Source organism: Nansenia antarctica, assembly GCF_963989245.1.
Source record: "Nansenia antarctica genome assembly, chromosome: 3".
NCBI lineage: Eukaryota > Metazoa > Chordata > Actinopteri > Argentiniformes > Microstomatidae > Nansenia > Nansenia antarctica.
In genome coordinates, this window is record NC_137688.1 from 50,202,001 (window position 1) to 50,228,000 (window position 26,000).

The window sequence follows — 26,000 nt, forward strand, 5'->3', positions numbered from 1 at the left end:
TGTTACAGTCATGGTCTGGTTGTGTTTCTGACATGGTCTGGTTGTGTTTCTGACATGGTCTGGTTGTGTTTCTGACATGGTCTGGTTGTGTTTCTGACATGGTCTGGTTGTGTTTCTGACATGGTCTGGTTGTGTTTCTGACATGGTCTGGTTGTGATACAGACATGGTCTGGTTGTGTTTCTGACATGGTCTGGTTGTGTTTCTGACATGGTCTGGTTGTGTTTCTGACATGGTCTGGTTGTGATACAGACATGGTCTGGTTGTGTTTCTGACATGGTCTGGTTGTGTTTCTGACATGGTCTGGTTGTGTTTCTGACATGGTCTGGTTGTGATACAGACATGGTCTGGTTGTGTTTCTGACATGTTCTGGTTGTGTTTCTGACATGGTCTGGTTGTGTTTCTGACATGGTCTGGTTGTGTTTCTGACATGGTCTGGTTGTGATACATCATTGAATGTGTTGACCTGCTGTGATGTGTTGACCACCATCACTCTCCATCATCATCCATCATGTGTCTATGAAATAGATAGTTACTGTACTACTGACTGCAGCATTCATCTCTGCTCATTGATGTAGCCATGTCACACAGACACATAGTACACATATTCATCTGCTACCTTTATTAACCTGAGTGTAGCTGTGAGGCCTGTACTAGCCTTGTTGACTAGACTTCCTCCTTGTCTGACACTGGGTATTGGACCGTACCGACGTCCATAGACCGGTCACTCTTCCACCTCAGTGTCTGTAGTTGACAGGGTAACTTCTCCATGGCCCACACGGTCATTTTAAGGGTGAAAGTTGAAATTATACAGTGGTTGTAATGCCAGTGCGTGTTTTATGCGCGTGCACACGGAAAAAAATTCGTGCGCGCGAAAGAGGACCCCCCCGCCACACTGCTGTGCCCCACCCAAATTTTTGGGCACCAGCCGCCACTGACTGCCACTTGTCTCGTTTGGGGCCTGATTCAATCCTGGTCTCTTTAGGAGCAGCATGATGTTCTCACAGCGTGGAGCATACCGACTTTTAGTGGCGCGCGGGACGGGAGAGGGGGGGGGGGGAGCACTGGCACTTGTCTCATTGGGGCCTGATTAAATCCTGGGCTCTTTAAATGCAGGGCTGCTCCCGTTGCCAGGGGGACACAGATTTGTGCCGTGTGGCGCGGTGAGGCGCGGTTCACTGCTGCCTGTGGCGGTGGTGGTGGTGATGTTGGCTGCTCCGGAGGGGGAATTTTGCCTGTCGTATTTGTGAGCTCATTTACCCTAAAGCCTCCTTCATTAAGGTGATGTGTACAGGGGAGGCCGAGCCAAAACCACCCAGCGAGCGCAGGCAGAGTGAGAGAGTGTGTGTGCATCCTGGCTGGGAGCTAAGGTGGGGCCCTTCAGTGGTAGCGTTACGTAAGACAGGATATTTTTATTTCTGGTTGGTCAGCAGTGCTGCAGTACATGTTTTTCCTCGGCAGAATGAGAGAGCTGTTATTTGTGTTTAGGCGAGACACCAGAGAAAAATGCCCTGTTGATCTAGAAAGTGTGTGAGTCATGAAACACAGTCTCCTGAGCAGAGTGGGGGTTAAGGGGAACGGGGCCCAGACAGCTGGATGTGTGTGTGTGTGTGTGTGTGTGTGTGTGTGTGTGTGTGTGTATGTGTGTGTGTGTGTGTGTGTGCTCCATGTGTGGATCTGGATGGCTCAACACTGAAGTATTCCACACTTTCTAATGACTGCTATACCATATGTGCCAGAGGGCCAAGGCTATATATCACTGGCCAGATGTAGTCAAGGACAGAGAGACATGACCCATCTCCAACGTGTCTGTGTGTGTGTGTGTGTGTGTGTGTGTGTGTGTATGTGTGTGTGTGTCTGTGTCTGTGTCTGTGTCTGTGTCTGTGTCTGTGTCTGTGTCTGTGTCTGTGTCTGTGTCTGTGTATGTGTATGTGTATGTGTGTGTGTGTGTACGTGTGTGTATTTGCGTATCGCTTGAATCTGTTATCAAACTTCTAGTCTTACCTATCCTTGTTATCTGTGATGACGGCACCTGCTAAGCAACGGTCACACTGGACCATGTTTGTTGTAGAGGGCCATTATCTTCCCGCCTTGACCACCCTGTATTCTCATGACACGGGGGGACGTTAGGCTTTAGAGAAGCACCCCCCCTCCCCATACACACACACACACACACCCTCGTTATGGTTCGTGAGAGGCGGTGGAATGCTCCTTGCCATGCTACTTAACAGCTCGTTAAAAGATAACTTCCAGGAAGACGGTTCTCATCTGTGGAGTGAAGAGTAAGTGCAGGGCCTCCCAGCCAGTCTCCCAGCCTTCGTGACAAATGACAAACATATGTGTTTACAGGAAGATCAACAGCAGCCCATAGAGACACCTTGTTAGAACTAAACATTGTTTATGCCCAGGATACAGTATTCACTCGCTCATCAGTCCCACCTGCTGCCATGGACCTATCGCTAAGCCACGCCCCGAAATAGACATGTTCCAATCATACCACAGCAAAGGTCACTACAGGCAGAAAACTCTGACAAACAACTCGCTAATATCTGATGGTGAAAAGCTTCTAGACTAAATATTCTTGTCATTTAAAAAAAACATGTCTTCTTACTTACATAACTCCCACCATTGTAAGTCATTGAATGTCATTCAGTCATGGTCAGTCAGTCACTGTCAGTGAAGAATTTGAGCGTGTGTTGTTTGTTTGTCCGAGTTTTCAAAGGGGTGTGGCTTAGCGATAGGTCAAATTACAAAAGTGTCTTTAAACAATTTAAATGATTAAATTATTTTATATCATATATTTTATATATTGTAGCAGATTACTATTTTACAGTGAGATATTTGAATGATTTTTAAGATAAAAGGACAATGTCCTCCAGCAGTCTCAATATGTAATGGACTATTTAGCATTCAAAAAATGTAATTCTATTTTGTATTGATTCTTGTATTGAGTCTTCTTTAATATCTAAGTTGCTGTTTTGCCGTAATGATTTACATGAACAAAATGTGTTCATTTAATGTCTAGGCTACTTTTCATTGCTATAATGTTCTTTCTTTTCTTTTTTAACACCTAAAGTTAAATGTAAAGTTACTGTTCAGTGTGTGTGACTATGTTTCATCCTGTTAGTTTCTGAGACCTACTTAATGTGACCACAGGAAGTGACCACAACAGTTGACACAACTGCCGCAGTCTAAACAGTGTATTCACTGTCACTAAGCGTCGCCTATACTGCTGATGACACATACATTATGTTGGCTCTGTGCTATTCTATTCTATTTTAATGTATGTGGTCAAACCCCTGATAGATTAAACTACATCTTTGTGCAGTGAGTCTATTTGTGCGTGACTGTGGCTGAGGCTGAGCTGTTGAGACGAGGAGAAGCTGAGAGCTCTCAGAGAGCGGAGCAGACAGGCTGGCTGAGAGGTGTGAGGATTAGTGGTGCATCTTTCAACCACGTCGCGTTGCTCTTATCTTATCTCACTTTATCGCTGAGCTGAGCTCTCTCTCTCTTTCTCTTTCTCTCTCACTCGCTCTCCCTCGCTCTCCTTCTCTCTCTCTCTCTCTCTCTCTCTCTCTCTCCCTCCCTCTCTCTCTCTTTCTCTCTCTCTCTCCCTCCCTCCCTCCCTCCCTCCCTCCCCCCCCTCTCTCTCTGTCTCTCTCTCTGTTTTTAGTGCTAGGATGAGTCTTTTAATTAGTGTTGGCAGCAGATAATAAGTAGAGAAGATGTTATGTTTTATGTTTTTGAAATGTATGAGTCATGATGTTGTTTTTACACATCGACCAACCCGCGGATACTCCCCTTTGCTCTCGACGTCACTTTTTACAACATGATAACAGTACTTTGAGCTGTTTTAGGGTCAGGGTCAAGGCCCAATGCCCCCAAGAAGAGGCAGAGCTGAGGAGAGAGAGTGACAGTTTGTTGTCACGGCAATGAACCGCCCCCCCCCCTCATAAATGGATGTGTCTATATTTGAACCACACTAGGGGATTAACGAGAGAGCTCATGCTTAAAATAATCACCATTTTCCTTCTTCCTGTCCTGGGGAGTGGGCCAGCGCTCTGTCAGCTTTGTTTTGTGGTGATCATATTATTGAATTTGCAGCCCCGACAGATCCTACTCTCCCATTGGCTAGCGGTGACCTCCGGGGGTCAAGTTCAAGTGCGTGGTACGCCTGCTAGTGCAGGAGCTGGTGGTGGTGGGCGGGGTGGGGGGGTGGGGGGGTAATTGTAGTGGTGTAATTGTGCGTTGGGTGTTGGTGGCTGTGACCGCTCGCTGAGACAATAGCTAGCGAAGCCAGACGCCCCCAGAGAGAGATAACGATGTTACTGGCCCAGTCAGGTTTCACGTGGGAACCCTGGGTAATCAGGCCGGGTGGAAAAAAGGGCAACAAGCAACAGAAACGTACAGGGAAGGCTTGGACAGAAGGAGCAGCCGGACAGAAGGCTTCCTGATTCCCACACAGTGAGAGAGAGAGAGAGAGAGAGAGAGAGAGAGAGAGAGAGAGAGAGAGAGGAAGAGAAAGAACAAGAACAAGAGAGTAAGAGGAGTAGTGAGAATGTGTGATAAAGACAGAAAGAGAGTTAGCTTGAGAAACAAGAAACTTGTTTTCGAACAAGTGCCTGTATTTAGTCACTTGATTAGGGTGGTGATGATGTGTTTGCATTCATAAATGTTCTCGACGATAACAGTTTTTTCTCTCACTGCACTGACGTGCAAGATCTGAGCAAGTGCCAAAGTTGCTGTGCTGAGGAAGAAATGTAATGCGGCCATGCCCAGCTCTGGGAGTGTATGGTATATTTATTTTGTCTGGTATGTACAGCGTCCATCAGATGGATGTGTTTACCGAGGCCATTAGGGCTAAGTGCCTCTCTCCTCACAGGCACAATAGCGACATCCCCTGAGGATTTCCTATCTTCAGTGCTGTGGTTAGGAGCCATTATCCCTCTCTAACCACACACACACACACACACACACCACCACCAACCCGTCGGATAGTCGTACCCTGGGGCAACAACAGACCAGACTTGGGAAATCCTATCAAGTTCAAATCAGTTGAGGGACATCTGGCAAGGGGCCATGGGGTTAATGTCGTTTTACATAATTGCAAGTGTATAGAGGAGTTAAACCGTGGGATCCAGATGAAATAATCAGAACCCTGACTAGGAACATGTTGTACTTTGTATTTGTGAGGTGTTTGAAACCAGCAGTGTGCCTCGTTCCGTGGTGTACTTCAGCACTGTACGTTAACCTAACTGTTGAATCAGACTACAGTCATAAACAGTTGACTCAGACGGCTCTCTCTCTATGGTTACTGCACTGACGGGGGCAAGGCTGAACTTACAGCAAACTTACTTACCCAACATTTAAACAGGCCCTCAAAACCCACCTCTTCAAGCTGGCCTTCTCCAGTTAACCCTCTCCCCCCCCCTTCCCATGTGTCCCCAGCACTACCTTAATTAGGCCCCTATACTGTCTTTTTATTATTACTACTCAATCTTTTCAGTTTGTAAAGCGTCTTTGTGTGTCTAGAAAAGTGCTATATAAGTCTAATGTATTATTATTATTATGATTATTATTAACAGTTGACTCAGACGGCTCTACCTCTATGGTTAATGCCCTGACTAAGTCGCAAGGCTAAAACTGTACTGTAGGTTTTTTTTGCCTGACACCTCCATTTTGTTCTCTGTCTCGTTCTAGAACCTGATGGCCAAGGCGTTGTACGACAACATGCCCGAGTCCCCGGAGGAGCTGGCCTTCCGGAAGGGTGACATCCTGACCGTCATCGAGCAGAACACCGGCGGCCTGGAGGGCTGGTGGCTCTGCTCCCTGCACGGTCGCCAGGGCATCGCCCCCGGCAACCGCCTCAAGCTGCTCATCGGGCCTATGTTCGATGCCGCCCAGTCCCCCGTCGGCGGCCAATCCCCCGCCTCTGCCCAGTCCCCTCCCATCATGCCCCAGGGCTACACGGCCGGGTCCTCGTCCTCCCAGGGGGTCTACCAGGTGCCCCCGTCCCACCAGAGTGGCCAGGGGCAGGGCCAGGGCATCTACCAGGTCCCCCCTTCTCAGGACGTCTACCAGGTCCCCCCGCTGAGGAACGCCCTGGCTGCAGACAACACACCCGGCAAGGTAAGGGGGAAAGAGAGAGGGAGGGAGGGAGAGGAGGAGAGAGTGGACCGAGAGATAGGGAGAGGGGAAGAGAGTGGACAGACACAGAGATAGAGAGAGAGGGAGGGAGGGAAAAGAGTGGACAGAGAGATAGAGAGAGGGAGGGATGGGAAGGGAGAGAGTGAGAGAAACATGGGAGAGACTAAGGGTGTATCTCAATAGTCTCATGTAGCTTCCTTGTCTCCCCACCTTCCTCTGCAACTGATCTGAAACCAGTGCTAAAAGCAATATGGTGGACCGCCACGGCGGACCGCATTTAACGTTCACCTGCCAAGTTCACTCACTTCAGTGTAGATGAAGGAAAGGAGACAAGGAAAGGAGGAAAGCTAGTGTAGACGATGAGATCCCCTCTGACCCCCCCAGCCTGCAGGCAGGACACAGGAGTGCCCAGGGAGGAAAGAAAAGGGTAGAACTTGGTAGAACCACAAACACGGGTAAACACGGGGCGTCTCAATGTGACGGGGGCATTAAAACCACAGTGCAGTTGTTGTCCTGCACAGCCTGCCACGACGCTGGTGCTGGATGGACTGGTCTTCTGTGACTGATTACACACACACACACACACACACACACACACAGAGGCAGTCACACACACAGGCCAGAGGGATTGTGGGGGGAGTGTGATGTGAAATGTGGACAGGGTGTACCCTCCGCACTGGCCTGGCGTTCACTCAGTTGAGTTTTTCACCACAGAACAGGCCAGTGTTTTAATGCAGCCAGGGCCAGGGCTCCTCGTTGGCTTATTTGTGTGCTGGCGACCTGGTGTGTATGGGAAGCCACAGACAGGGTAGTGAAACAGGGGCAGAACTCATGGAAAAGCAAACAGATCTGTGTTTTTCGGGTTTGGTTTTAGCGTCCAGCTGCAAAGCTGCCTGCTTTTAGTGTTGCTTTGGACTCTGAGTACTGTACCTACTGGCTACTGCAGCAGGTTGCAGTTTAACCCCTCTGCAAATGACTTCAACAGCCGTGTATGCTTATATATATTTATATGGCTATTTATGTTACAGGGAATACCTCAGTCAGTGTATTTTTGTGCTGTCACAGGTTGCCTAAAGCATATCTATAAAGACATATATCTCAGGCTGTCAGAGAAAACGTGTATTTTTCTGCGGTAAGAGCAAGTTTTCCCATCGCTTTGCCGATGAGGGCAGAAAATATAATTATACCGTACGGGAACTTTGGGGAAGGGTGTGTTCGTTCAAACGGAGGCATATGAAATAAATTAGAGAAAGCCTCCTGTTTATCCAAGCACTTAACTGGATGTGGCACTCTCTTCTATCCCCTCAGGAGACCCGAAAATTATTATAACTTGGCCGTATTTTTCTTATCCCGGGGGATTTTTTCGACAGGAAAGCTTCAGTTGTCTCAGAAATTACCCAAGGTGTGTGTTTGTCGGGTAAATACGGGGCAGGCGCCTGCAGCTTAGGGGACGGTGTGTTATTCGCTACACCGGAACAGTCTGGATAAGCGCGCATACACACACACACACACACACACACACACACACACACTGCACAGGAAGGGCCTGGATAAGCCAGCCAGCCAGCCAGTCAGGAGGCACAGAGGAGGGAGGTGGCTGAGACCGGTAGAGACTGGCTCAGAACAGGAGAGCTGTCAATCACAGCAAGAGAGAGAGCCACCTGCGCTCACACCCAGTCAAAACACACGCTGAGAGAGTTCGGGGGAAAAGAGCTAAAAAAATGGCTGCCACAGAATGAGCGTATTACGGAGCCACATAAACGCGTCGTAATGGCCTCAGATAGAGGAGCTTAGCTCGCCGAGGTTAACAACACGAACCAGGCGCGGGTGATGAGGTAGAGAAACCCCAATGTGTCTGTAATGAAGGGGCCTCTTGTGTCTGCAGGGCATAATCGCCCTTGTATGGGATTGAATTGCGACTTCTCTCGATGTCTGCCCCTCCAATCTGCGTTTAAGTGGTGCAGATTTCAGCTGTGCTCCTGGCCATTAAGGAGAGCAATGGCGGCTCTGTGCGCCGTGCCAGGCCCAGTCCAGACAGAGCCCTGTTGTTTTTCCACCGGGCTCTGACTCAGTACTCTGCCAGGCAGGCAGCACAGCGCTGGTCCGTACGAAGCGAGAGGGTTGGGGTGGGGTGGGGTGGGGTAAAGTTGGGTGGGGTGTGTTTTGAGAGTAGAGAGAGAGGGATTTCCTGTTGCCAAGCAAACACACACACACACACACACACACACACACACACTTCCGAGGAATCAAATGATTATGGGCACAGACACAGCCCTCCTGCCTTGATAATCCCATCTCATATTCCACCAAATCCTACAAATCAACATGTCATCCCCCTACTGTGAAAGGACCCAGCAGCAGGGCCTACTGTGTGTGTGTGTGTGTGTGTGTGTGTGTGTGTGTGTGTGTGTGTGTGTGTGTGTGTGTGTGCGTGCGCACGTGTGTTTGTGTGCATGTATGTGTACTCGTGTTTGCATGCCAACCCCAGATTGGCAACCGGTTATTTTTCTTTTCATGTGGCGTAGGGCTTTGGTATATAAAGGCATACTGAGGTTTGGCGCTCTCTCTCTCTCTCTGTCTCTCTCTCTGTCTCTCTCTGTCTCTCTCTCTCTCTCCGTTTCTCTCTCTCTCCATCTCGCTCTATTGGATTTAATGCAGCTGGCCCTGTCCTGTCCCTGTGTGACCCTCCAGGGAGGGTGAGCTAAAGCTCCCCACAGCTGCCCCATTCAAGGCCTCAAAGCTGGGCTGGGGACGGACCCATCCCTGGAGCTCTCTGCCACACAAAGAGCCTCTCACACAGAGGTCCAGGAGTAGCCTTGCAGTGTCGTTGTCACTCTGGTGTTAGACAGACGTTCATCATCCATCCTTCAGCGCCGCCACAGATCTTCTTTTCTTTCTTTCTTTCTTTTTTATTTTTTATAACTGCTCCTCTGAAAGGTGCGTCTGTTCCTCCTCCGTCACTTTTGCGAAAATTTGATTTCCTTCTTCCTACTACTTCCTGCTTTCTTTGGTAATTCCCCCTCTCTCTCTGAGTCAGGCGGTGAGGTCACAGAGCTCAAAGACCGGGCCCGGGGTCGAAGTTCAAAGGCCCCCTCCCGCGCCGTCAAAGGCGTCTTATCTACTCCTACCAGGCTGCATTCTCTCCCTCACATCCTGGCTCTCAGGGAACGGCTCGCTCCTTTCATGGGCACACTTCCTGTTCTCTGTCATACCCATACATACAGATCCTATCCTTTGTGTCCTGGTTCGTCCAGTACCAGAAGAATCACCGTGGAGGACTCAGAAAACTCCCACAACCCCCGGGAAGTGCACTGGAGACTGCGTCTGCAGTCGTGGGGCGGGGGGGCGTTGTCTATCTACCTTGATAAGATTCTTCTGTCAAAGTTAACCAGGTTAACGTTAATGAATGTCTTGTTTGTGAGGCTGGCGCGCCATATTCTGTCCCTCTAATCACGTCAGGAATGGCCCCAGTAGTAGATAAGTGAATTATTTACTTCCTGGAGCTAGTCCACCTTCTCCTTTAGACACTCCATTGTCGTCGTGGTGACAAATCACTGGCCTGCGAGATTTGAACCCAGAGGCAAGGTCATAAATCCCATTGTATCGAAAAAGCCTTTTGGCTGTGCGGTCCGCATACCGAGAGAGCTCCCCTCCCGGGAAAGTTCAGAGCTGTCTGCGAAGGAGTAAGAAAAAGGAGGGAAGGAGGGAGTGGGGGGGGGGGGTGGAAGGGGCAGGAAATGCTTGGCTGAAAGGTACCTTCCATTTTCCCCTGTTTAAATCTATCCTGGCAAGGGTCTCTCATTATTCATCTCCCCCTCTTCCCTTCCGTTCACTTTCCCTCCAGTCAGAAGGCCGTCTCGTGATAATTGTATTCCTGGAAAGTAAACAGAAAATGGCGCCGCCGTCATTAAATCTACCTCTGGTAGGATAATCACATTTAAAAAAAACTGGCTTTGCCTGGGGGAGCTTCTCTTTGATCAGAGATGATCCTTATTAGTGTCGGACGTCGTCGCGTCGTTTCTCCTCTTAACGTTTCTCCTCGTTACGAAACCCGCGGTCCGACCCTGGTCTCTGTTTGGACGCGAGACGCGGCGGTCGCTCGTTTGGTTTGGCTCGCGGCACGGAGACGACGGCTCGCGGTGCCTCACGGGACTCGCCACTTAATTACCTGCAGTAATTAGTTTGGCGCGTTAGTAGGCCACCGCCGTTTTTCCGAGCCGTGGCACAGGGAACATTAGCAGCCAGCCGAGGTGACCCCCATCGAAACAGGCAAGCAAAATAAACCCAGAACGCCACCGTTAAGCTACCTTGCTGTGATTCAGCACACACTGGGTGGCCTGTTGAAACAGAGAAGAAGACAGGATTGTTCTAGAACAACAACCCTACCCTATCCTGTTGGGGCGGCCAGCGTACAAATAACGCCACGCAGTCATCAGCAATTATTAGTGATCTTATGAATAATACGTGTTTGGGGTGTAATGGAAGCGGGTTGGATTTCATGCTGACTAAATACTGAGTGAATGTCTCACTCTGTGTGAGTTCTGCTGCCCACCCTCCTCTCCTCAGTCCCTGAAAGCTGAAACAACAGCATTGTGTTGACGCAGGCTAACGGGTAAATGGGGGGTTGGGTGCTTGGTGTGTGCTTGGTGTTTGTGCTTGATGTGTGTGTGTGTGTGTGTGTGTGTGTGTGTGTGTGTGTGTGTGTGTGTGTGTGTGTGCGCGCGCTTGGTGTGTGCTTGGTGTTTGTGCTTGGTGTGTGTGTGTGTGTGTGTGTGTGTAGGGCAGGGGGGGCTGTAATGAGAGAAGGATGTCTGTACCAGCAGCACCACACACAGAGCGATAGATAAGGGATGGATGGATGGATGGATGGATGGATAGGGAGGTAGATGGATGGTAGGAGTGTGGTAGGAGTGTGGTCTGAGTGGATGAAATCCGGATGAAGAGAGGTCAGTTGCTGCCAACGCCATTGACACCATTTCTGTGACCTGAGCTTGATGGGGTTGTTGACAAGTGTCACCAGTGAGAGAAAAGGACCATGTTACATGTGTGTGTGAGCAATGAAAAGGTGTCAAACCATAACATCCTGGTGGGCCTTTCTGCACCTACACAGCTACTTACTGCCTGTATACACACACGCAAACACCTAGCCACACACACAAACACACACACGCACACACACACCTACACACTTTAGCCACACGCACACATAGCCACACACCTAGCCACACATGTACACACACGTAAGTCACACTCGCCTAAGCTTTTCAGAGCTGAATCATTAGCAGTTTAGCATTACAGACATTACTACATGGTCATCAAGTCATAATGAGGGGCCGACATTCTAAATCCACCGCAAATATTATGCTTGCCGTCAGCTATATGACACAAGGATTACTCCTGAAATAATAAGGCAAGAAAACCCCCCGAAAAAACCTGCTCAAACTGGAACCTGTCAGGACTATTATGTCAACGAGGCATCCTGAAAAGGAGCCGTGAGTCACTCACTCGCTCACTCACTCAGTCTAACTCCATATGACTACACAGTAGTAGTGTTGGTCTAGTCACGGTGTTATTCCAAAACAACAAGGCTCCACAAGGGCCCTGCAGGCCTCCAGTTTGAACCTGATCCCTCCCTATAGTCGTCTCCCACAGCCCCGGTGGCTCCCCCACCATGCAATCCTAGGAGCCTGTCACCTGAGTGCGAACCAGCGTTTACCCAGTCCCCCCCCCGTCCCCCCGTCCCACCCCCAGACCTGGATGATGTCACCACGGCCCCTCTGATGCCATCGCCGCCGCCGCCGCCGCCACCGGCCACCACCTCCGTAAAATAAAATAAAAAGAGAGCGTAGCTTCAACAGCCTTGTCAATATTGACCCTGCGGCCATTAGCGAGCGCCAAGTGGTCCCCCCCCCCCCGCCTCAGAGCCTGCTGGGTAAACAGAGGGTGTAGATGGGAAATAAACGAGCTGTGTGTGTCTGGCAGAGTCTGAGAGGAGCCAGTGACGAGGAGGACAGAGGGTGGGAACACAGAGGAATGGCATGTACCTGTCGATTGGCACCGTGGCTTTCACAAGTACGGGCGGTCATCTTGGTGGCTCGCCACTGTACTACAAGTCTCTTTACTCCGAACAGAGATCTCCTCTGTGTGGGTCGACTCTCCACACTACTCCATGTACTTTCCCACAGGAAAAGTGGGAGTCTCAAGCCATAGGGACTGGCAGTCTGCAGAGAGCAGGGAACTTTCTTTTTCACTCCAGATCTCTCGCCTTTGTTGTTTTGTAAAGGGTAGCTTGTGTGTCGAGTTGCGTGCCCAGGGAGTTTTACCCAAACCAGGGGTGTGTGTGTGTGTGTGCTTGTGCGTGCGTGCGTGCGTGCGTGTGTGTGTGTGTGAGTGAGACAGAAGAATAGAATGTAGAATGCAGCTAGCTGAGGTATTTGTTATTTGTTCCCCAGCCAGTCTCAATGGCCGTGGTTTATATCCGAGCTGTGGGTTTGACGCACAGGATCCCAGAAGTGCATGACGAGGCTTTGACCCTGTAGGCCCTGGGGGATGATGTATAGACGGACAGGAATGCCAACAATGAACACCTTAAATCACGGAGGGAATGTTCCCAATCGCGCTTATGAGAACCATATGGTCTGCTGATGTTCTCCGGCAGGCTCCCTCACAATTGAATGGCATTCCTCTGGAGGCCTACTCTCGGTTTTTCCTTTCTCTGTCTGGGGTTCGACCTCTCTGTGTCTCTTTTATGTGTGCCTCTGTGTCTCCTGTTTCAAACCCTCTCTATCCCCCCCTCTTCTATCTCTCTATCTCCCCCTTTTCAAACTCTGCCAGTTTCCTCTGGTCTTAGTTCTGTCCTAATTCTCCTCTCTCTCTCTCTCTCTCTCTCTCTCTCTCTCTCTCTCTCTCTCTCTCTCTCTATCTCTCTCTCTCTATCTCTCTCTCTCTCTCTCTCTTCTCTCTCTCTTTAATTTATTTGATCTAATTTCAGGTTGGAAGTGGTCTTATGTTAGCATTAGGGCTCCTACCATGCTTCTGATTGAATGAGAGGTGTTAGGTATTAGGATGGCCATGCAGGGACTTAGAGGGGGAAGTTAAGACTTTTAGACGAAGCCTCTACCTCCCTCCAGTCTCTCTGCCTCAGAGCAGGATGCCATACGTATGGTTCCCATTTTACAGCCCTGCCAATGAACCCTGCTTGTTTCAGTGTGGTGATGGTGGTGTGTGTGTGTGTGTGTGTGTGTGTGTGTGTGTGTGTGTGTGTGTGTGTGTGCATGTGTGTGCATGTGTGTGCGTGTGTTTGTGTGTGTTTGTGTGTGTTTGTTTGATTGTGTGTATTGGGGGGGGTGGTGGTGGTGGGGGGGGGTCATTCTTGGAATTCTTCTGTCTGTCTGAGGCAGTGAGGTGGTCTGGAGCGGGGTGAGGAGGGGTGAGGAGGGGTGACACCGGGAGGAAGAGCGGGAGCAGGAGAGATCCCGAGGGGCTGATTAAACAGTCACAGGAAAGAAGGAGGGAGGGAGGAGGAGGGAGGGAACACAAACAAACAGAGAAACATAGTTTACGGCGAGGAGGAGAAACCAGAGAGGATGATGGAAAGGAGGGAGGAGAAGCCTCCCCCAGCCCTTACCCCTGTACCCCCCCCCCCCCCCTCCTGCCCCTGCTACTGAGGCTCGGCTCCCCATCTCTCTGTACTCGTGGAGGCTGGTGGAGGCAGAAATCGGAGGACGGGCTCATTGTCATGCATGGAACGGAACGAGGAAAGGTATCATGCATTTACAATGAGCCCGTCCTCCGATGTCTACCTCCACCCGGCCCAGCTGTCTCTCTCCGTCACCCACATCACCGTCACCCCCTCGCCCGGGCGTCTGTTTATCACGCGGTTTTGGAGGGGGGGGGGGGGGCTCTGTTGTCACGAGTGATTTGGCTGAGATGTAATTACCGCCACCGGGGTCACATGAGGACGAGGGAGTCAGTGGGAAACAGAAACACAGAGAAGAAAAAAAAAAAAAAAGCCATGGAAGTCATGAGACAGTGCTAGCGAGCGGAGCTAGCTACCTAGCTAGCGAGACACGTACAAGACTCTCAACCTAGCGACCGAGACACAGTCGACGTCACAACTCTGAAGGAAATAATGGGTGAAATGTTTATGGGACTGTCATGGGCCAGCTGTCAGCTGCTGCTGTCTCAGACAGCCAGGAGACTTAACTGTTTGTCTCTCTCTCTCTCTCTCTCTCTCTCTCTTTCTCTCTCTCCCCCCCCCCTCCTCCTCCCTCCCCTTATGGGACACAGGTGGTGACCCCAACCCGAGTGGGCCAGTCCTACGCCTACAGCCCAGGCCAGCACAACCAACAGGACCTCTATGATGTCCCCCCTCTCCGATCACAGGGGGTAGGTGTCTCACTCTTTCGAACACACACACACACACCTATATACTAATCCTTAACTTAATACATTAGCACATAATACACATGTAGTGTTTAAATAGCTAGCTTTACATTCAGCTCTACACACACACACACTACAGTAAATCCTCCGTTGTTTTAATCCATGTTTCCATGTTTCTTCTTCTTCTCCTCCAGGTTTATGACATTCCCCCCGTAAAACAGATGGGATCGCCCTACTCTGGGAACGCCCACTCCCAAGGAGTCTACGACATCCCCCCGTCCATGCAGATGGACCCCAGGACACAGGGGGTTTACGATATCCCCCCCTCTATGCAAGAGGTAGGAGAACACTCAAACAAACACACACCAAACACACACACACACACACACACACACACACAGAGGATCCTGTGTTTGCTACCTTTCCTCATCCCATTCCATGCATTACAATGAGTCCGTCCTCCGATTTCTACGTATATATAATCTAGCCCGGTCGGTCGCAATCTATTTAATTCTCATAATGCCATATTCAGGAAGTGGTATCCGTTTGTTGCCCGGAAAATGTTGCTATGTGTTTATTGATGCAGACCGTGTATCCGTCTTAATTGCCTGTAATAAATGAATGAATATGTCAAACGATCATATTCATGACATTCTCGCGGTCGGCCCTAAATGAAAGCCTAGACTGCCAATACTGTTCGAGCGAGAAAAAAACTCCTAGCTCGAGGACAAGTTTTCTCTCTCCCTGTGAACTCTCTCAGGCAGCGTCCCGGGCTGAGATGATTGCTTCTTACATTTCACCGGAGGTTCCAGAACCCTGCCGGGCTCCGAGCCATCCGTTTGTTTGTAATAACGTGAAGTATGCGGGAGCCCTGTTATTTGTGTCGTTCCTAATTACAGTTCGGGGCCGGCCCGTATGGCAGCAAGGAGCCCATTTCAAGGCTGACTTGAAGTCGCTTACAGCCCACCGGTTCAGTTTTTTTGTATTTATGTACCCGGCTCTGCTTTCATGCTGTGTGCCATGTACGTCAGAATACATATTCCACACTGTCAACTCAACGTTGTGAATGCTTACGCTTGCCATTTCCACTATACTGTGCTGCGTTGGAAAGGGAATGAACAGGATGTAGAACTTTTTGAGGTTTTCGCAAATAATATCGGGCAGCAACCGACCGACAATCTCGGTTCCTCTATCTCCAACTGAAATGATGTGGCACGAAGGCCCTTGGAAATCAATGTGTATGAAGCACTATGATGCACTATAATGCCCTATGATGCACTATGATGCCCTTTGATGCGTTATAATACACTATGATGCCCCTACTAAACCTACTGCCCCCCCCAGGTGTACTCCGTGCCCCCCTGCAGAAGCAGCCCCGCCATCCAGGAGGGCAACTACGACTTCCCCCAGCCCCTCAAACACAAACAGGAGGGCGTCTACGACGTGCCCCCGCCCGCCCTCACCAAGCCCTCCAAGTGCACCCAGTCCAACTACGACTTCCCCCCTCCACCCGGCTGCTTGGAGCCGCCCAACCACCACCACCTCCTCCGCCCCGCCGCCGCAGTCATCGCCAACGACAACGAGGGCATCTACGACGTCCCACCCCCTGCCCCCCCCCAATACCCCGGGGGGGCCCCGGGGGGGAGGGACCTGTACGACTTCCCCCGCGGGATGCAGCAGCCCTTCCCCACCCCCCCTCCCCAGCAGCAGCACAGATCCGCCACCCCATCCTCGGAGAGAGGAGGAGACCCCCGGGGGGGGAAGGGCGGCGGCGGTGGCGTCTACGACATCCTCCCCCCTCCGGCATCGGCGGCGGCGGCGACGGGGGACGTGACGGACGGGGTGAACCGCCTGTCCTTCTCCAGCACGGGCAGCACACGCAGCAGCATGTCCACCTCCTCCTCCTCCACGGCGGGCGGCGGCTGCGGCGCAGAAGGCCGGCTGACCCTTGACCTGGACGCTGCCGTGCAGAGGCTGTGCCGCCTGCAGCAGGCCGTGGACGCCTCAGCGGGGGCCCTGCAGAGCCTGGCCCTCTCCCCCCACTGGAGGACTTACCCCTTCATGGAGCGGCACGCCAACGAGGTGCGCGCCGTGCTGGACCGGGTGCGGGCGGCCCTGGGGGACTTCCTGGTGTTCGGGAGGGGCACGGCGGCCAACGCCACGGCCCTGTCGGACCCCAGCCTGCACAGCAAGCTGAGGAGGCAGCTGGGGAGGCTGGAGGACTCCCAGCAGATCCTCCTGGCCACCTACCAGGCGCTGGAGAGCTGCGGCTGGTCCCTCAGCGCCCTGGCTAGCCCCGGCGTCTCCTCTGGCGCCAAGCAGCAGATGAAGAGCGACGACCTGGACCGGTTCGTGATGGTGTCCAGGACGGTGCCCGACGACGCCAAGCAGCTGGCCTCCACGGTGGGCGGCAACGCCGAGATGCTGTTCAGGCGGGCGCCCGCCACGGACGGGCAGTCCTACCCCAGAGGGGGGGGCACGCCGGAGGAGGGGGTCATCCACCCGCTGACCTCCCCCCCCTCAGACATAGACAACTACGGGGGCCAGACCAAGCCCTTCCCCGTGCCCTCCTCCGGCCAGGACAAGAGCAACATGAACAACAGTGAGAAGTGTGTGAAGAGTTGGATGGAGGACTATGACTACGTGCATCTGCAGGTATGTGCGTGTGTGCATGTCTGTGTGTGTGTGTGTGTGTGTGTGACTGACTCTAGCCCCCACCCGCCAAATCTGGTCCCATCTGTTCCTCAGATGATTAGATTAGATCTCTAGATTAGACAGGGATTGTTATCACTCACATCCTGTACACCAGAAGTGTTTTATTCAGCACCGGTACTCTGAATGGAGCTCCTGTTTTGTTCAGTTGGTAGAGCATGGCGGGTTCGATTCCCGTTGGGACCATATATACAAAACATGTATGCACTCACTGTGTTGTAAGTCACTTTGGATTTGGACTTTGGAAGCGTCTGCTAAATGGCATATATGATCATATTCTAGCAGGTTTCCAGACCACTGGGCGAGAGGGTGGACATGTTTAATCTTCAGACGAGTTACAGGAATAGTAGCGGGTTTAAAGGTTCAATAAGGGTGTGTGTATTCATTCAAATGACAAAGTGTCACCTCACCTGTGCTCTTAGAATCCACTGTTTTAGTGTAGTGTTCCTCACACAGTCCTCTTCTCTGTCCACAGGGGAAAGAGGACTTTGAGAGGCAGCAGAAGGAGCTTCTGGACAAGGAGGACATTGTTAAGCAGAGCAAGGTGCAGCTGGGTCAGGAACAGGTAAGGGTTCTTCTTCTTCTTCTTCTTCTTCTTCTTATTATTATTATTATGTCTCTCTCTCTTCGTATGCTTAGTCCTTGTCCAAACGTTTGGTGATAAGGAACTGAAGTACAGTACTAAGCCATTGTGATGAGTACAGATTTTTACATAATTTTTGTGGCTCGTATTAGTCGCTCTTGAAGACCTCTTCATCCCCACTACCTCCTGTACAGTTCCTGTACTGTAAATGTACAAAAGAAAAAAATCCTTCTTCTAGCATTGTGACTGCCAATGGCCCCTAGTCCTAGCATAGATTTGTTTTTCTTATGATGCCTGATGTATAGATGATTCACTTACTTAGACAAATGTACTTGTTGTAAGTCCCTTTGGATAAATGCGTCTGCTAAATTTCTCAAATGTACATTTGTAAAAAATGTAAAAAAATAAATTAATTAAAAAAAGGAAATGGACAGTAGAATCAATGTAGCTCAGTTTTAACCACTCTTTACATTTGTCACACAGACACACATGCACACACACATACACACACATGCACTCTCTCTGTCTCTCACACACACACACACACACACACACACACACACAAAGTTACTTTTAGAGTCCACAGTGCTTAGAATAGAACTGAGCTTGGGGAGGTGAACATCTCACCCACTGTGACAGAGTGACCCACCAGGCAGATGTCACCTCGGGCCTACACACACACACACACGCACACACACACACACACACACACACACACACACACACACACACACACAGAACCAAGGAATCAAGAGATAAACGGTTTCACTGAATCCCCTACCAATTATGCTTATCTCTTTATGGCACAAAATAAATGAGATTCCCAAGTGGCTTGTACTGATACGATCAGATTTAAATTGCATATTTCGTCATGTGTAATGTGTATCAGACATGTTCCCCCCCCCCCCCCCTCTCTCTCTCTCTGCAGTCCCACACAGCTTCACTTAATCCATTTAAACATTTCACAGAAGTCTTAAAGTAGAAACGACTGTATTAAAATGTATTAATCCATTTATTTTTCTCTCTCCACAGATAAACCAGTTCAAGCAGTTGGAGCAGGAAGTCATCAAACCCGTAGAGAATGACATCACGCAGTGGATCTCCCACCAGCACTCCGCCCCCACTGCCCCCTCCTCCTCCTCCTCCCCCTCAGACTCCTCCTCCTCTCCCTCCAACTCCCTGGGAGGGGGCGGGGCCCAGCTGTGTGGGCGGGACCGTCAGCTGCTGGGCTTCTACTCGGAGCAGTGCCAGCAGCACTTTGTCACGCTGCTGAACGCCGTGGACGCTTTCTTCGGCTGCGTGGGCGCCGGACAGCCCCCCCGCATCTTCGTGGCGCACAGCAAGTTCGTCATCCTCAGCGCCCATAAACTGGTGTTCATCGGGGACACGCTGTCCCGGCAGGCAGCCACGCCCGAGGTGGCCAACCGGGTCATGAACTCCAGCAACGTGCTGTGCGACCTGTTGAAGACTGTCGTGGGCGCCACCAAGACGGCCGCCCTGCACTACCCCAACACAGTCGCCATCCAGGAGATGGTGGACCGGGTCACGGACCTGTCGCACCACTCTCAGCAGTTTAAAGAACAGCTGCTCCAGATGGCCGCTTTATGATGACCTTCACTCCCATTTCACCCACCAGAGACACCTGTGTGTGTATGTGTGTATGTATGTATGTGTGTGTGTGTGTGTGTGTGTGTGTGTGTGTGTGTGTGTGTGTGTGTGTCAACGCCCACGAGAAGTGGCACCAGCGACAGCGTCGCTGAAACCCCCTGCCCCCCCCCATCCCTGGAGCAAGCGTCATCATCGAACACGATGGACAGCTAAGACGTGTGTGTGTGTGTGTGTGTGTGTGTGTGTATATATACAGTATATCTCAAAAGTGAGTACACCCTTTAGATTTTTGCAAATATTCTGTTATATCCTTTCAGGGGATAACATTATCCTACTGAAACTTTGATATAACTTAAAGTAGTCAGTGTGCTGCTTGAATAACAGTATAGATTTATTGTCCTTTGAAAATTACTCAGTACACAGCTGTTAATGTCTAAACAGCTGGCAACAAAAGTGAGTACACCCCATAGTGAACATGTCCTAATTGTGCCCAATGATGTTGTTTTCCCGCCCTGGTGTCATGTGACTCGTTAGTGTTACAAGGATTCAGGTGTAAATGATAAGCAGGGCTGTTAAATTTGGTGTTTTGGGCACAATTCTCTCTGAATGCTGGACAACATGGCACCTCATGGCAAGGAACTCTCTGGGCCCTATTATGCACTTCTTAACTTGCCGTCTTAAGTCTTAATTAAGACGCACCGCCAGGTTAAGACCTACCGCCACCCTTATTATGCTCTTCATACGCGCTACTGCTATTATGCAGGTGTCCCTAGGCGCCCACACATAAGACGTAAGACTCCCGTGCATATATTACTCATTGTGGGAGTGTTCATATGTTAATGAAGTGCGTTAGGCGCTACTGCTATTATGCGATCTGAGTTTGCGCCTAGCGCTAAGAAGTGGTTTGAAAAGTTCTTAGGCGCTAGACTTCATGCACGTTTTCAAACACGAGCTACTTCTTCCCACGCCTGTTTCACCACCTCGGCTCGGGGAGGATTTCGCGCCGTTCCAAAGATTGCGAACTGACGAGCCTTGACCTCATGCACGAGCTTGTTACTTTCTTCTGCAGAGAAGCGCGCTGACCTCCTTCTTAGGACATCCATAATAGCATAGCGCTAATGACTTAACGCAGCCGGTTCTTAAAGGGAATGGCACCTGGCACGCTGATTGGGTTGATTGAGAAGACGCCCAAAACACACCCATGACTAATTTCTGGGCTTAGCGCCGGGTTTTAGGCGCCCACTACCGCACGCATAATAGCAAAGTGGCCTTGACCACGCCTCCACGTCTTAAGTTTAGATCTACCGCCTCGTCTTATTGCTTAAGACTTATGAAGTGCATAATAGGGCCCTCTGAGCGGCTGAAAAAAAGGATTATTGCGCTTCACAAAGATGGCCTTGGCTATAAGAAGATTGCCAACACCCTGAAAATTAGTTGCAGCACAGTGGCTAAGATCATACAGCGGTTTTCCAGGACAGGTTCCACTCTGAACAGGCCTCGCCAGGGTCGACCAAAGAGGGTGAGTCCACGTGCTCAGCGTCATATCCAGAGGTTGGTTTCCAAAAATTGACGTGCGAGTGCTTCCAGCATTGCTGCAGAGGTTGCAGAAGTGGGATGTCAGCCTGTCAGTGCCCAGACCATACGCCGCACACTGCATCAAATCGGTTTGTATGGCCGTCGCCCCAGACAGAAGCCTCTTCTGAAACCGATGCATAAGAAAGCCCGCAAACAGTTTGCTGAAGACAATGAATCCAAGAACATGAGTTACTGGAACCATGTCCTGTGGTCTGATGAGACCAAAATAAACCTGTTTGGGTCAGATGGTGTCCGGCGTGTGTGGCGGCACCCTGGTGAGGAGTACCAAGACAAATGTGTTTTGCCTACAGTCAAGCATGGTGGTGGCAGCATCATGGTCTGGGGCTGCATGAGTGCTGCCGGCACTGGGGAGCTGCATTTCATTGAGGGATACATGAATTCCAATATATACTGTGACATCCTGCAGCAGAGCATGATCCCCTCTCTTCGGAAACTGGGCCGTAGGGCAGTTTTCCAACATGATAATGACCCTAAACACACCTCCAAGATGACAACGGCCTTGCTGAAGAAGCTGAAGGTTAAGGTGATGGACTGGCCAAGTATGTCTCCAGACCTAAACCCAATTGAGCACATGTGGGGCATCCTCAAGAGGAAGGTGGAGGAGTGCAAGGTGTCCAACATCCGTGGGCTCCGTGATGTCGTCATGGAGGAGTGGAAGAAGATTCCAGAAGCAACCTGTGCAGCTCTGGTGAATTCCATGCCCAGGAGGGTTAAAGCAGTGCTAGATAACAATGGTGGTCACACAAAATATTGACACTTTGGGCACAATTTAGACATGTTCACTATGGGGTGTACTCACTTTTGTTGCCAGCTGTTTAGACATTAACAGCTGTGTACTGAGTAATTTTCAATGGACAATAAATCTATACTGTTATTCAAGCAGCACACTGACTACTTTAAGTTATATCAAAGTTTCATTAAGATAGTGTTATCCCCTGAAAGGATATGACAGAATATTTGCAAAAATCTAAAGGGTGTACTCACTTTTGAGATATACTTTTGAGATATACTGTATATATATATATATTGCTCATTGTTAATCGTAAAAGAGTTCTTGTTTTGGCTGTTGTAAATAGTACTGTTTTCTCTGTTCTGTAAATATCTTTGCTCTATTTTTTGGGTTCTAGATCGTTTTCTATAATAATGATATGAATATATAGACACTGTATATCTGTGGCTTTTTAGGGTAACCTGGACATATTTTTTGGTAACATTCCTGTTTCATATAAAGCACCTTATGGTGAGATGACCTGTGTTTCATTTTCACCTGTAGATTGTTGACGCACCCCACTGCTGGAGATGACGGCAGTTATTTGTGTAAAATCGTTTGATGTCGCACTCTTTTCTTAAAGGGGGGTAGGGCTCTCAACAGACAAAGTAAAGGACTGTTCTTACCCATATAACTGTGTCTTTTTATAAAGTGTGTTATCTGCTGGCTAGAAGACTGGGCGCCACTTTTGTTTACAGTGGTCATGACCTTGGCTCCGTAATGCTCACCTATGCTTTGTCTTAGATATACAGACACACACACACACACACACACACACCGAGATAGACAGACAAACACACACACACACACACACAAATACAAACACACACACACACACAAATACAAACACACACACACACACACACCTTGGCTCCGTAATGCTCACCTATGCTTTGTCTTAGACACACACACACACACACACACACACCGAGACAGACAGACAAACACACACACACACACACAAATACAAACACACACACACACACAAATACAAACACACACACACACACTACATCCCCAACAGGTGGACACAAAAAAAAACGGGCCATTTGCATGGATATTATTGAGCAGTAACTGGAGACCAGAAGGAATGGCAGGCAACATTGGCACAAACACTGAAACTCACAGCCAAAGCCTGGTATTCAACTCTCACATTCAAAGGGGCTGGGTGTGGTTGGGATAAAAGGATACCATTATAGTCTAGAGGGTGGAACTGCTCAATGTGTTCACATGCAAAAACACCAGTCAGGCTTGACCATGAAGGCAACATCTATCTAGATAGATAGACAGACAGACAGACAGTGATCGATCGCTCATTTGTTTTAGAGCCACTCCACAATAACGCAGCTATTAAACAATACACAACATACAGATTTTTTTAAATCGCATCGTGGACCACTCAGAAAGAGTTTAAAACTATGATCTAAGATACAGTACCGTAGTTATATGTTGAACATGTGGACATAGTTAATGTAAATCATTCAGATTACATTTCACCCCCCATCCCCCTCCCCTCCCCTTCTCTTATCTTCTTGGATCCTGACATGATATTCCAGTGTCATATTTAATAAAGCGTTCTCAGACCATTTTTAGCCCTCGAGGGGGGGGGGGGGTGAAAGGCCGAGTTAAAAGGATTTCATGGTAAGCATTAAGCAGGGCCAGTGGAAAGGTGCCCCATGCTAAATGACCATTCTTAATGGTTGCTAGTGGAACATCCTTTATGACATGGTGGGCAAGAGGGAGGACACAGGGAGACGGAACATCAAGTATGTAAGCAATTTACCATGAGAGAAAGGGGGTTGTGGAGATATTTACCACTGGTACAGGGTTGTGGCACGAGGCGAAGCCGAGTACCAGTGGTAAATGTCTCCACAGCCCCCGCCCTCGAATGGTAAATTGCTTTTCTACAAAAGCTACCACATAATATAAAAAATACACAGTTGTAACATTAAATTCATTTATTTACAATCATTAATCGTTTCAGAATACATATACATGTATCCTTCCGCCACAGAATATAGTCCCATAAACAAGATCAACGATTGCATTATAGGTCAGCACAGGTGTTCTTAATCAGAGTGATTGGGAGGCGCATCGATACTGGAAATGCGGTCTGAACTGAAGGGAGTTGGGGTATTTACCAATGTTGCTAGCCAATCAGAATCCAGTATCCAAACATGCTGTTGTAGAAGAATGAATGCCATGCAATACAGCCTTGTATGAAAGGTACTGTGGTTTGGGTGTGTACTGTACGCACATGTGCCCTAGAACACATCAAAACAGCCATTGTTTCATTTTCCTATGTCCTTCATTCTGCCCGACCTCCGTTCTTCTCTGTCATTATAGTCAGAGAGAAACATAGCATTTCTCTAAAGAGTTGTGGGTCTAGACACAGTACATTCTTAGAAGAAAAAAAACGAGCTCTACCTAGAATCAAAAAGGGTTCTAATACAGGCTTAAGCCGAGAACGTTTTTAGGTTCTAGGGCCTAGGCAGAACGCTTTTCTCTACGAGCGATAGAAGGTTCTGGAGAGGCAGTGTGGAGGAGGTTGCCCCCTCATGTCCACAGACACCCCCCCCCCACCCCGCTCAGCTCACCCCTCACCACATTGTCAGCTCCCAATCCGAAAATCTCATGAAGAGGACACACACTACTGGCACTTACAAGGCAATCAAGGGTTTTATTATCCCTGGCATTCTGTACAGCGCTCTCCCAGGGGGGGTGAGGGAGAAAGGAATCCGCAGCGGAATGGCTTTCAGAGGTTTCTCATTTAACATCAGCAGCAGATAGAGACGGCGGTAAATCAGGGATGTCATTCTCCGCAAAGTCTCCAGGTCCCAACTGACAAGAATCTCTCAGATTTATCCTCAGCTAATAATGGCATCCAGGAACATTGTGTGGCTTCCGAACGAGGCCCGGCAGAGCAGAGAAATGGGCCTTGTTGGCTGAGTTCAACAACGTAACGCTGTGGAGAGGCCTGGAGGAGAGAGCTTGATGAATCAATGAGCTATATCAGGCCCTGGCAGAGACACTCCCAGGACAGATAGTGCTGAACTGAACTCACCCCCCCTGTGTGTGTGTGTGTGTGTGTGTGTGTGTGTGTGTGTGTGAGTGAGTGTGTGCGTGTGCGTGTGCGTATGCGTATGTGTATGTGTATGTGTATGTGTATGTGTGTGTGTGTGTGTGTGTGTGTGTGTGTGTGTGTGCGTGTGCGTGTGCGTGTGTGTGCGCGTGTGTGTGTGTGTTGGGGGGGGGGGGGGCTGCAGCTTTTGTCTGGGTCTGGGATTAGGTGGGGTGGAGGAGGAGGAGAGGGGGGATCTTGCCAAACAGCTCATAAAAGTCTGTCTATGGTTCACCGCAAACCCAGAGGCAGACATTTATGACTTGGGGGTGAGCGGGTGGGTGTGGTACATACGGTAGGCTGATTTAGGCCCTAGCCCTGGGGATGACAATTGAAGATGCATTTACCCTCTGTTTAATTGCTATTAGGGCTTCCAGGTTATTTTGTTCCTTGCGGTACTAGTTCACACTTGGTCACTCACACAGGCTAGGTGCTCAGCAGGGGAGGTTGGTGGAAGTAGAAATCGGAGGATGGGCTCATTGTAATGCAATAAGCGACAGTGACAAACACAAAAATATTTTTAAAAAGCCTGTCTTCCGATGTCTACCTCCACCAGCCTCCCCTGACTCACACAGACTAGGTGCTCGGGCAGAGAGATTAGGCTGTGTGCTGTGTTCCCCCCGGGAGCAGTTGTCTATGTTCCTAAGTGAGACTGTCTAGCCCTGACGGGAAACACTAAACAGGTGCTCGGTTACACAAGGGAGCTGGTCAGCCGCTGACGAGAGTCGGCTATTACGTTCACCTGTCTGTTGAGTGAAAAACCACACAACGTCTTTTTTCGATGGAAACGATGTGTAATGCTTCCAGACAAGCGCAGGAGGGAGTGGAAGAGCAAGCCTGGCTCAGAGCTCTATATATAGAATTTTAGAAAAGTGGTAGAGTGGCGATGTCATTTCCTTGGCTCACCACAATCATTTCCTGTAAAGTATTTGCAGGCTCTGAAATTACAGCTTCTTGTGCTGAGCGTGGCCCCCTCTCTTTAACATGGCCCAGCTGCAGACAGTAGCTCCCATGATGCACTGTGGCAGATTATCTGAGAGGAGCGTTCCTTCATTAGTGTTTACATAAAAGTACTGTATGA

The 26,000-nt window shown here is 49.7% G+C and overlaps 1 protein-coding gene across 1 annotated transcript; it reads left to right on the forward strand.

Moving 5' to 3' along the window:
- Positions 1–4,320: 4,320 nt before the first annotated feature.
- On the forward strand, positions 4,321–19,433 carry nedd9 (neural precursor cell expressed, developmentally down-regulated 9; the record flags this gene model as incomplete). Its single annotated transcript, XM_080527358.1, has 7 exons — positions 4,321–4,359; positions 5,699–6,127; positions 14,435–14,533; positions 14,725–14,868; positions 15,875–17,185; positions 17,718–17,807; positions 18,858–19,433. The coding sequence occupies 7 exons, from the start codon at positions 4,321–4,323 to the stop codon at positions 19,431–19,433; spliced, it is 2,688 nt and encodes an 895-aa protein (XP_080383484.1).
- Between the last annotated feature and the right edge of the window lie 6,567 nt (positions 19,434–26,000).